The 13038-nt window shown below is 47.0% G+C and overlaps 1 protein-coding gene across 3 annotated transcripts in view; it reads right to left on the reverse strand.

Moving 5' to 3' along the window:
* The window catches only part of RSU1 (Ras suppressor protein 1), a 184624-nt gene that overhangs the window by 107300 nt on the left and 64286 nt on the right, over positions 1-13038 (reverse strand). For all 3 annotated transcript variants that reach the window (XM_065398975.1, XM_065398977.1, XM_065398976.1), the window contains 3 exons: positions 11681-11799; positions 9275-9357; positions 8901-9015 (listed from right to left, as the gene is read on the reverse strand). In XM_065398975.1, coding sequence (XP_065255047.1) covers positions 8901-9015; positions 9275-9357; positions 11681-11799 — 317 coding nt within the window. The remainder of the gene's footprint in view (positions 1-8900; positions 9016-9274; positions 9358-11680; positions 11800-13038) is intronic.

The following is a 13038-nucleotide window of genomic DNA, read 5'->3' on the forward strand; positions in this document are numbered from 1 at the left end:
AGCGGAGTTGGTTTACAGAAAGGCTTGGTACATTGTAAGTAAAAAGCCAAGGCCCTTCGGATGTCCAGCGCATAAAGATACCTCTTTTCGCTGGTATTTTCCGGTTTGGGACAGAACACCGGGAGGAAGATGTCCTGGTTTATATGGAAGGTAGACACCACCTTCAGCAGGAAGGCCGGGAAGGGCCGCAGCTGAACCTTGTTTTTGTAGAAGACCACGTACGGTGATTCTGAGGTCAAGGCTCTAATCTCAGAGACTCGTCTCGCTGATGTCACCGCAACCAGGAATGCAACCTTCCAAGACAGATGGGAAAGGGAGCAGGAGCCCAGTGGCTCAAAGGGCAGGCCTATGAGCCTAGAGGACCAAGTTAAGAACCCACTGTGGGACAGGAGCCCATACCTGCGGGAAGAGGGTCTCGAGCCTTCTGAAGAATCTGACAGTCATGTCGTGAAAAACACCACCTGTCCTAGGATCGGTGGGTGAAAGGTGAAGATGGCCGCAAGATACACTCTAATGGAAGAGTGTGCCAGGCCCTGGTTCCTCAAATGGAGCAGGTAGTCCAGGACCGCCTGTATGGAAGAGCGCGAGGGAGATATACTATGCTCGGATACCCAGCACGAAAACTTTGTCCACTTGCCCAGGTAAGTCAGTCTAGTTGAGGGCTTCCTACTTTCCAGAAGGACCTGTTGGACCTCTTCCGAACAGGTCCGCTCCTCCAGGTTCACCCATGCAGCATCCACGCTGAGAGGTGGAGGGACGTGAGGTTGGGGTGTAAGAACCGACCGGGGTCCTGTGACAGCATGTCTGGTTGGTTGGGCAGGGGCCAGGGAAGGGCCATTAACAGGTTCATGAGTGTGCCGAATTAGTGCTGGCGAGGCCACGCCGGGGCAATCATGATAACCTGCGCCCTGTCTCTCTTGATCTTTGACAGGACCTTGGCGATGAGTGGGATTGGAGGGAACGCGTACATCAGCCTCCCCAACCATGACAGGAGGAAGGCATTGGAGAGGGAGTCCTTTCCCAGACCTCACCGAGAACAAAACCAATGACATTTTCTGTTCTGCCTGGTGATGAACAGGTACACTTGGGGTGTTCCCCACCATGTAGGCTACTTCCCGGTGGAGCGACCACTCGTGGTGAAAGGAGAAGGCCCTGCTGAGGTGATCAGCTAGCGTGTTTTTGACACCAGGGAGGTGACAAGCTTCCAGGTGGATCTTGTAGTCGATGTAGAAGCTCCAGAGATTTAGTGCCTCATAGCAGAGAGCTGATGAGCACGCTCCCCCTTGCCTGTTGACGTAGAACATCATGGCTGTGTCAGGACTCTCATCACCTTGCCCGACAGGTGGTGTAGGAAGACGCTGCATGCCAGTCGGACTGCTCTGAGTTCTTTGACATTTCTGTGGAGCACCATCTCCTCCGAGAACCACATACCTTGGGTCTGGAGATCTCCGAGGTGTCTGACACCAACTCAATGGAGTGAGGGGAGTTGTTGAATGGAACTCCCTTTAGGACCTTCTCGCGATCGGTCCACCATTGCAGTGAGGTGAGTATTGCCTGCGGGGGGGGGGGAGGGCGGGTTGAGGAATGGTAACGAACTTTTCCAGGTGGTCCCTGGACTGGGAATACACCGTCGTCAGCCATTGTTGCAGGGGCCACATCCGGAGCCTGGCATGGTGGACAACATATGTGCAAGCTGCCATGTGGCCCAACAGACGCAGGAAGACCCTGGCTGTAGTCAAGGGGAACGCGGACACCTCTGCAATAAGATCTGTCAATGTCCAAAACCTTTCTAGCAGCAGGAACGCTCTTGCGCAGGTCAAGTCGAGCACCGCTCCGATGAATTCTATCCTTTGCACTGGAACTAACAGACTTTATGTCGTTCACCAGTAGGCCCAGGGAGCGGCACCTGGCTTGCAGTACCGCGACATCCTTTTGGACCTGAGACCTGGAGCTGCTCTTGACCAGTCGTTGAGGTGCAGGTAGATCTGGATACACCGGCGTCTGAGGTAAGCCGCCGTCACCAACATGCACTTGGTAAACACACTTGGTGCTGTCGCCAGGCCAAACGGGAGGATCGTAAATTGATAGTGGCCAGGTCCCACCATGAATCGGAGAAAATGTCTGTGCCCTTGGAAGATTGCTACATGGAAGTATGCGTCCTTTAGGTCGAGGGCGGCATACCAGTCTCCCGGATCCAGGGAGCGGATGATAGAGGCCAGGAAGACCATGCACAACTTCAGCTTCTTTAGGTACTTGTTGAGGTCTTGCAGGTCCAGAATGGGATGTAGACTGCCTTTGGGATTAAAAAGTATCGGGAATAAAACCCCCTGTTCCTGTACTCTAGAGGAATTTCCTCCACCGCCCCAGCTGCAGCAACCCTTGAATGTCCTGCGCGAGGAGACTCTTGTGAAAAGGGTCCCTGAAGAGGGGTGAGGAAGGGGTAGAAAGGAACTGGAGGATATAGCCCTGCGCCACTGTGCTCAGGACCCAGCAGACCGAGGTTATTGTGGTTCATGCAGGGAGGAAAAAGGAAAGGCGGCTGGAAAAAAACAGGAAGATGGATCCGGGGAATAGTCTGGTAGGTCGCCCTCTGGCACACCCTCAAAACAGTCGCTTGGCTCTTGCTTATTCCGTGTAGAGCCCGACTGAGCAGGGGGTGGAGGAGAGTGACTCGGGCGGCGCTTGCAGCCCTTGGCCTTCTTGTGAGGGGTCCTGCCAAGGCTGACTCCCTTGTCCCTGAGGATGCCGAGGTTTGAATCGCTTACTTGCCAGGCCTGGGACATACAGCCCCAGCATTTTCAGGGTATGGTGACCAGATGTGGTCTGTCACCCTGACTACCAGGTCTAGGTCATGCTTGTTGGGGATGTAGACCGACACCAACCATGCCTGCAGCGGCCGGAGGTAATGGACCACGTAAGTACAGGCAACCATGTGGCCTAACCACTTTAGGCAAGTGTAGGCAGTGGCTCCTTACACGTGAGATTACATCCAATGTGGCTCAGAAACAAGCCTCGGGAAGGAATGCCCTCGCCCACAAGTAATCAAGGTATGCCCCGATGAACTCTTCCATTGCACTGGTATGAGGGTCGATTTCTTTTCGTTCACTTACAGGCCCAGGTCGTGGCATGTAGAATGCACCGATCGAGGCTGCTCTTCACTTGATCCCGCGATCTGTCTTTGATGAGCCAATCGTCAAGATAAGGATAGACCTGGACACCCCCCCCACGACGCCTCAGATAAGTGGCTACTGGGGCCATACATTTTGTATATACTCGCAGGCCTGAGGATAGGCCAAAGGGAAGCACCGTGAACTGGAAATGGCGCTGGCCCACCATAAAATGGAGGAACTGTCTGTGTCCTTGGAAAATAGAGATATGGAAATAAGCATCTTTCAAGTCGAGAGCAGCGTACCAGTTTCCCGGATCCACTGAGGGGATGATGGATGCCAGTGAAACCATGCGAAACTTCAACTTCTTGAGGTACTTGTTGAGTGGTTCAGGTCCAGAATGGGTCTTAGGCCCCCTTTTGCTTTTGGAATCAGGAAATAGCGGGAGTAGAAACCTTTCCCCCCTCATTTCTTGAGGGACCTCCTCCACCACCCACAGTTGTAGGTTGTCTACCTCCTGAATGAGAAGTTGCTCATGAGAAGGGTCCCTGAAGAGGGACAGGGAAGAGAGGAGGGTGTAAAAAACTGAAGGGTGTAGCCCCATGACAATCTCTAGCTCCCAGTGGGCTGAGGTGACTCTCGACCAGGCCAAAGGGTAGGGATGGAGACAATTGAGGAAAAAAGATGGGACAGATCTGGGGAGGTGACTGGGGAGCGGGTCTTGAGTGCGCACCCAAAACACCTGCTTCTGGCCCAGTGGTGTTTCGCTGGGCCAGGTTGTACAGGTGAACAGGAGGAGGAAGGGTGGCGGCGACTAAAACCAGTGTCCCTTCTCCTCGTAGAGCCCTGCAGAGGCTGCCAAGGCCTTGGCGGTGGGGGCAGCCGGAATTGCTTCCTTGCTGACTGAGGCGTATGCATCCTCAGGGAGAAGAGGTTGGTCTGAATGTCCTTCAGACCGTGCAGCCTCATGTCTGTCTGTTCCAAAAACAGCCCAACTCCATCCAACGGGAGATCTTGTATCGAGGACTGCATCTCTTGGGATAGGCCTGAGGTCTGATGCCAGGAACTGAGCCTCATGACCATCCTGGCCGCAGAATCAACCTCATCCCAGGCCATCTGGAGGGAGCACAGAGCCACTGCAGTACCCTCCTCAACAAGGGTCCTGAACTCTTTGGCCACCTCCTAGGGCATGGAGTCCTTAAACTTGTGGAGGGAGTCCCACAGTTAAAGTTATATTGCCCCAAAGAGCCTGGTGGTTCATGACTCAGAATTGGGAGACTGGCTGTGGAATAAATTTTCTTCCTGAAAAGGTCCAGTCTCTAGGCCTCCTTATTTTTGAGGGTGGAACTAGCATGCCCTTGCTTGTCCTTTTCGTTGGCCGCCAACACAACCAACGACCCCGGGAGGCAGGTGGGTGTATAAGTATTCAACCCTGTGGTTGAGACAAAATACTTTTTCTCTGCCAGCATGGAAATGGGCGGGATGGAGGATGGGGTTTGTCAGAGGGCTTTGGCAATGTTCAGGACCCCTTCGTGCACCAGGAGTGCGACCCGTGCGGGGGTGGATGCAGAGAGCACATTGAACAAAGTGTCTGATTGGTCCGCCATCTCTTCTGACTCTTGGCCTAAGTTAGTGGCCACCCTTCAGAGCAGGGCTCGGTGCTCCTTAAAGTCATCCAGTGGGCTAGCAAGGGAGGGCTCTGCCACCACCTTGTCTAGAGTGGAGGAGAATGACCCAGGGCATCATCCCCTGCAGGGGAAGAGGGTCTTGGGGTGGGCACCTGTTCTTCCATCTCAGCACTCGACATCACTTCATGCACCGAGCCTGGTGCTCCCGGTGCCGATAGGAACTTGTCCGACATGGCGACCGATGATTGGTGAGACAGGGGCATCAGCATAACCAGCACACCCCTGGCTTTCCAGTAAGGCCATTGCACTGGCCGCTGGTCCTGCTGCCTGATCAGCATCGCTGAGGTGGATGCAACCTCAGGATCCCAGTCGCAATGGTGCTGTCTCAGCGAGGGGCTGAACTCCTCTCCATGCTGGAGAAATCCTCCTCCGGTGACCAGGGTGGGACCATCGACACCTGAGTCCTGTGGCTAACAGTAGCTGTGGGTGATCGGTACCTCGAATAGTCAGACCGGTGCTGGGAGTAGGGGGAACAACGCCGTGTTGGGGAGCGTCCCTGAGGTCTCGGTGATGGTGCTCGTCGGCGCAAAGATGACTGGTGCTGACTGTATGACAACCTGCACTTCCCTCTGGGCGAGACTCTGCATCTGCATGAGGGCGGAGACCGGGAGTGCTGTACCGGTGATCTGTGGCGGCGAACCAGTGATCTGGACTGATGCAGACACCAGGGCGCAGCGACAAAGGGCTCTGCTTCGGCTCTGTAGACTGGCGACGCTCACTCGCCTTCTGGGAGGCCTTCACAGCTAGCTTGCCCACATAGGGAGCCTTCGCCGGGTCCATCGCTGCACGCGGTGCCAGCTGCAGTGGGAGAGTCCTTTGCTCTCTGGGCACCGGGAGCTGAGAAGGCATTGACTGCGCCATCAGTCTGGGTCCCCTACTGCTCCCCGGAGTCGGTGGAGGATCCCTTAGGGGGGTAAGAAGTCCCCTTGGGGACATGCCCCCTTGCGGCTCCGGCGTGGGCAGGCAGCCTGAGCAGCGTCCTTTACCCTATGCCCCTTGGTCCGACTTGCTCAGTGCCAGGTCCCTCTTCTTGGGCATCGGCAAAGGTGTTTGGTGCTGGGTAGAGCCCAGTGCCGGAGGTGCGCTATGCACAGAGGCCGAAGTGCTGAGCATTGTGTCCGACTGGGCCGGCTCTGAGGCTGGGCGAAGAGCAGCCTCCAGGAGGAGGGCCCTCAAATTAATGTCACGTTCTTTCTGTGTCCTGGCACCAAAGTTCTTACAGATGCAACACTTTTCTTTAATGTGGGATTTCCCAGGCACTTCAGATAGCTACCATGCGGGTCACTAACAGGCATAAGCCTATTACAGTCAGCACAGGGTTTAAAACCCAGCAACCAGGGCATGCCCTGCCTGGGGCAAAGTCCCCGCTGGGACCCTAACTGACTAAGTACAGTACTTAATAGCTACTTACTAACTAATCTGCAATAAAAAAAAAACAGACTATTTACAGCTGGAACACGAAGTTCAAAGAGTAAAGAAAATGCTCACCACCTGCGAAGCAAGGGGGAGAGGTGCTCTAACCAACCACCGCAGGCGGTAAGAAGGAACTGAGAGGGCTTAGGGCTGGCAGCGCCTGATATAATGACGCATGAGCGCGGCACTCAAGGGGGCACCACAGCAGACCCTACGGATACCGCTAAGGCAAAAGTCTCTGACAACTATGCATGTGGGTGTGCACACACCTACAATGGAATCAACATGAGCAAGCATGATATTCTTAGTTTACACAATGCTCGCATGATATTCTTATCGATAAACTAGGCAAATACAATTTAGATGGGGCTACTATAAGGTGGGTGCATAACTGGCTGGATAACCGTAGTCAGAGAGTTGTTATTAATGGTTCCCAATCCTGCTGAAAAGGCATAACGAGTGGGGAACCGCAGGGGTCTGTTTTGGGACCGGCTCTGTTCAATATCTTCACCAACGACTTAGATATTGGCATAGAAAGTACGCTTATTAAGTTTGCGGATGATACCAAACTGGGAGGGATTGCAACTGCTTTGGAGGACAGGGTCATAATTCAAAATGATCTGGACAAATTGGAGAAATGGTCTGAGGTAAACAGGATGAAGTTTAACAAAGACAAATGCAAAGTGCTCCACTTAGGAAGAAAAAATCAGTTTCACACATACAGAATGGGAAGAGACTGTCTAGGAAGGAGTACGGCAGAAAGGGATCTAGGGGTTATAGTGCACCACAAGCTAAATATGAGTCAACAGTGTGATGCTGTTGCAAAAAAAGCAAACATGATTCTGGGATGTATTAACAGGTGTGTTGTGAGCAAGACACGAGAAGTCATTCTTCCGCTCTACTCTGCTCTGGTTAGGCCTCAGCTGGAGTACTGTGTCCAGTTCTGGGCACCGCATTTCAAGAAAGATGTGGAGAAATTGGAAAGGGTCCAGAGAAGAGCAACAAGAATGATCAAAGGTCTTGAGAACATGACCTATGAAGGAAGGCTGAAAGAATTGGGTTTGTTTAGTTTGGAAAAGAGAAGACTGAGAGGGGACATGATAGCAGTTTTCAGGTATTTAAAAGGGTGTCATAAGGAGGAGGGAGAAAACTTGTTCACCTTAGCCTCTAAGGATAGAACAAGAAGTAATGGGTTTAAACTGCAGCAAGGGAGGTCTAGGTTGGACATTAGGAAAAAGTTCCTAACTGTCAGGGTGGTTAAACACTGGAATAAATTGCCTAGGGAGGTTGTGGAATCTCCATCTCTGAAGATATTTAAGAGTAGGTTAGATAAATGTCTATCAGGGATGGTCTAGACAGTATTTGGTCCTGCCATGTGGGCAGGGGACTGGACTCGATGACCTCTCGAGGTCCCTTCAAGTCCTAGAATCTATGAATCTAAGCACTTGAAGACGACCACCAGACACTTTTCCTATGACTTTAGGACAAAGCTTAGTGACACGTGTAAACTAAGAATTGTGGATTTAGAAAAGAATATATATATATATTACACACACACACACACACTGAGAGAATGTGTACACATACACCTCTACTCCGATATAACATGAATTTGGATATAACGCAGTAAAGCAGTGCTCCGGGGGGCGGGGCTGCGCACTCCAGCGGATCAAAGCAAGTTCGATATAACGCAGTTTCATCTATAAGGCGGTAAGATTTTTTTGGCTCCCGAGGACAGCGTTATATCGGGGTAGAGGAGTACGAGTGTGAGTGAGTGAATGAGTAGCAATTAGTTGATAGAAGTTGGTAGAGACAAGGACACAATTCTAAAGGCAGAGCAACCAATAACTGATCCTGCTGCATATTTACACCAAAAGACATTTTTCAAGGGTATCATAAAACACACTAACCCAAATGGAGATTTTGAGAAAATGAGCACAACTCCACTGAAGTCAATGCACATAACGCAAAATGCACTAGTGCAATGCAAATGTGCTACACACTCAGAGGTTTAGTTTCTAATGAAGACTATTACCTTTTGGTTAAAGAAAATTAAGTTACTAGTGATAATGGCAGAAATCACAAATCCATAGTTCATCTGCTGGTTCAACAGTTTTGAGGGAAAGTTGTCAGATCAGCAAAAATAATATTACGACATCAAAATATAGACTTTAACAAAAAAAAAACCCAACTAACTTAGCCTTATCTTACTTTTGTTGACCAAACTTCCATTTCTACAGAAACAGGCTCAAGAAAGCCACTTCTATCGAAGCATTGAGGATTCAAAATTTCTTTTTTGCTGACTGTAGCAATGATTTCAACACAATTAGCTCCAGACAATTAAAATATGTTTTTAAAAGAAATTATGTACAAAGCAGAATGCGGTATGCAAATTTTGCAATCTGACGGACTAATACATAGGTCATATATAATATGGGTACAAGTAATGCAGCCAAATGTGCAACATGACAAACACAAGCCCTTCCTCTCCCAAATACACACATACACACAAACCCAACAGGAGAGAAAGTGAGTGTGTGCATCTGGGGGAATAAACAGATAATAGCAGCAATGATAACCTCAGCAAAGACTATTTCTTGGAGATCAACGGATGGTTTAGGTTATCAACAGGAAGTGCATTGTGTCATAATCATTATTACTCAAAACAACAAAGGACCATCTACAATCTTACCTAGTTCTGGGGGCAGCACAGTAAGACGGTTTCCCTGGATATGAAGTTCCTTAAGCTGAATGAGTTCACCAATTTCTTTAGGCAGTGATATCAGGTCATTGTCCCTAAGACTCAGCTAAAAGAAAATATAAAGTTGTCAGAACAATTTTCAGTTAAAATAAAGCACCCTAAAAGAGAACACTTTTTTCTGCCCACCCGTTGCCCCCCAACACTCAATTCTTCCAATTTATTTACAAAATAAACAAGAAACAGTACCAGGTGTAGTGGTTATTCCTGAAAAACAAACCCTACTACTTCTCAAATTGACTAGATTCTACTGCTACAAGAGCTGTGAAAGTGAATTGATTTTCCAAGAATTTAGATAAATTACTTACTATCTGCAACTTTGTGAGCTTCCCAATATCTGGCGGCAGGATTTCAAAATCGTTGTCACTTAGATAGAGTGCACGCAGGGTGGCTGCAAATTAAACAGCAATATATAAACAGGGTGGCATATAGCCCAACCATTTGAGGTCTGATCAATAAGAGAGTCAGCTTTGATTAATAACCCTGACTTGGTGAAAAGCCTTTGACATACTCAGGGCTCACAATAATAACAAGCAGGTCAAACTTAGATTTACTGCCTTATTGTATTGTTGGTGTGTTCAGGAAAACATCTATATCCAAAAGGACTGACAATTAACAATTTCTACAATAGACTCTGGCAGGTTCTGGCACATAGTTTCAATACTCAGCTGTCAGAAGGAGCAATTACTCTTTATTGCATCCGATTCCTAGTTATTACCCAACTTGCATTAAAAAAGCTGTGTTTTGGAATGAATTTACACCTATATTTAACTACATGCAGCGCTGTGGAAAGATCTTAAAACAGGATAGTAGAACACAAACACAACTGAGTTCAAATCAAATCATTTATATTTTCATAGGTAGTCTCTCTCCCTCTCTCTGCAGTAGAAGACAGAATGATAAAGTTCAAAAACGAAAAAGAAAAACCCAATACATCCATTTAGCTTATTACTATTTGCACAGCACTGTGGCTGTGCATGGTACTTTTCAGGAAAATTAAACCAAAAGAAAACAACAGTGAATGCTGGGAGGACGACTATGACCTCCCATCCCTTCCGAGAGCAGGGTTCCATGTCTGTTTTGCAGGTTTCTCGTTAGTTGCATTGTAGTAATCATTTTTAACTTTTTGATAATTTAAAATTTTCCTTCTATTGGATCATGATCAGTAGGTCCTTCTCAGCAAGCAGCATGGCCTCCTCTAACCTCTTTGCCACTTTTTCTGCTTAAGGCTCTGATTGCACTTCCAATAAAAACATTGTTAAAAAGAATATTAAGGTTGCAAAGTCAAACACTCAAAAGTTAGAAAACACCAGAATAAAGATTGCCTGCGTAACCGTAATTGAGCCTCTGTGTGCCTGCATTAATGATACAGTCTTTAACTACATGATCACATACTATTCCTTCTACCCTGCCTCATTCAGTGCACATGAAGGATGGAGCTCTGGGAACGAATCAGGGTTGTGTAGTGAAAGAAGCTGCTGTCTGTAGGAGCCTTGCCTCACTTGGTGCAGAAGTTGGAAGGTGTCTAGTGAATGAGGTAAGGGATTGCAAAAAGAGAAAAAAGATCTTTTTAAGGAAGTTGAATGCTTTCCTTGGGAACTAGATTCTATTCTGGCCTCCGCCATAGAGTTCCTATCTGTTGCTGGGCAAGTCACATAAACCGAAGTGTTCACAGTTGGCCACTAATTCGGTGTTCCTCATTTTCTGGGTGCCCTACAGATACTTAGGGCCAGATTTGCAGAAAGGCCAAGTGTTCACAACTGTAACTGAAGTCAAGGGGGGGGGAGGGGCACTGTGCTTTGAACATACAAGGTGCTGTAAAAATGCTAGGGACTCTGAAAAATCAGACCTTATATGTCTCAAGTCAGGAACCCAAAATCAGTAGACACTTAGGACTGTTTTTGCGTTAGTTTCTCCGTGCCTCAGATCCACAGCTATAAAATGGAGAGAATACCACGTCCCTACCTCAGAAGAGTGTTCTAAAGCTAAATTCATTAATGTTTGATTAAACACTCACAGTATGATGAGAGCACCATAGAAATGCCCTGGAGAAAATCAACAGTACTGTATTCAATGCAGTTTGGATGGTGTGCAGTAAATAAGGTCAGGGGCCACACACTGAATGAGGTTAAAAAGTAATATTGAATTCACTTAAAAGGCGAGGATCATATGGAAAAAACAATATGTGGTAACATAATTAAAGACTATCATAATAGATATGCACAAAAAAGGCTCAATTAAAGCTGCAAAAGCAATCAGAATTCTGAGATTTCATGACTTCTGAGCGTTTGACTTTGTAACCTTAACATGCTTTTAACATATATATAAAAACTAGACACACACATTTCTGGAAACTTGGTTGTGGTTACTTTCAGATTGTCAACACGCCTCAAGGTGACATTCTTTATTGTCCCATGAGGCTTGTTAGCGTCTATTAAATTTTAGCTAAGTATGTGGATCAAGAAAATATTACCCTCAAGAAAGCTAATATGCCATTACTAACCAAGTCCTTGCATGCCCAATAGTGTCAGGTGACTGTATATCAATGGTACGTATTGCTGAGCTATGTAGAAATATTCAAGAGGACCCAAGGAAGAAAAACATATATCTAAAAAATTCTATTGGAGTTTGGTCTCTATCAAATAAATTTCACTGGCAGAAAGCAAAGCACCATTTCAGGAAGATTTATAGATTTTTTTAAAAAAGTTTCTTACTCAGATAGAAGAAGTTTCCAGACAGGGAATTTTCATTTAAGTTGTTGTAAGTCAAGTCAAGAACCTCCAGAGCTGGTAAAGATCCAAATCCTCTAGGCAAGGTATTTAACCTGTTCATGCTGTTGGAGGTGAAAAAACAAGACACACAGAACATATGTTTATATTCATTTCGCCAGTTAATCATAAGCAAAACGGATGATGGCATTAAGAGCTTTCCAAAAAAGAGGAGGCCACACTAATTTCTGGGTCAACCCTTTTAGGGCATAGTGCCAAAGCCCCCAACTCCCACTGGTCAATGGGATGGGAGCTGAGGGTGCTCAGCACCTCATAGGATTGAGGCCCACAGACCATTATTCCCCAAATTCCCATGACTTTTCTTTTTGTTCCTATCTCTTACCCTACACCCTTTCCTTAATTTCATCCTATCATTTTCCCTAATCAAATTAGTGTCTTCTCACAACCAGTTCATCTTTGATTGCATTGAAGTATAATTACTCGGATCATAAGGGTTGCATATTCATTGAGTCACCTAATTATCAGGTCAAGGCACCGTACCTTAAGCTGTACAGTCCAGCTAGAGCAATAAACTAAAGGCAGAGACCTACAATTAATCTAAGGAGCACAGCAGATCCAGAACCTATTGATCTAAGATGGCCATAGAGCCACTGAAGAAGGCGGAACAAGCAGACTTTACCACTCTTCAGTAATAGAGATGCTTTAGGGGTGGTGGGGTGGATACATTCAACACAATGCAGCAAGGAATGACCATGAACAGGGGATTGAAAAGGGTTACGTGTGGATAAGAATTTCAAACAGAACTAGTTATACAATGGGCGGTGTGGCAGGGAAGTCCTAAAAGGAGGTGGGGGAGAAAGACACTGAATTTTCAGTCAACAAGATCTTCCAACCAGCTCTCATTACAGTAGTGGAAAATGACAATGTATTTAATGTCATTGTCTTATTTTCTCACACACACATAAAATACATTATAAGAACATCATTAAGGTTGAAAATTCAAGCACTCAAAAGCTAGGAAATGCCACAACTAAAGTTGTCTGTGCAATAGTCTTTAATTACATGATAAGTTAATTACACACTACTTTTTTCCACATGATCACATACTACTTTTTCCACTCATTCCTCATTCAGTGCCCAGAATAGACAGTGCCCAGTTAATAATCAGCTATTCAATATTTTGTTTTCTCCTCATTGGTCAATGTGTGGCCCCAGGCCTTATTTACTGCATGCTATTCAAACACTGCTCTGAAGACAGAATTCTTCATTTCCTTTTCTACAAAGCTCATCATTATAATACCTGAGTGCTTCACAAACATTAATGAATTTATTTTCATAACACC

Source organism: Emys orbicularis, chromosome 2 (assembly GCF_028017835.1).
Source record: "Emys orbicularis isolate rEmyOrb1 chromosome 2, rEmyOrb1.hap1, whole genome shotgun sequence".
Lineage (NCBI taxonomy): Eukaryota > Metazoa > Chordata > Testudines > Emydidae > Emys > Emys orbicularis.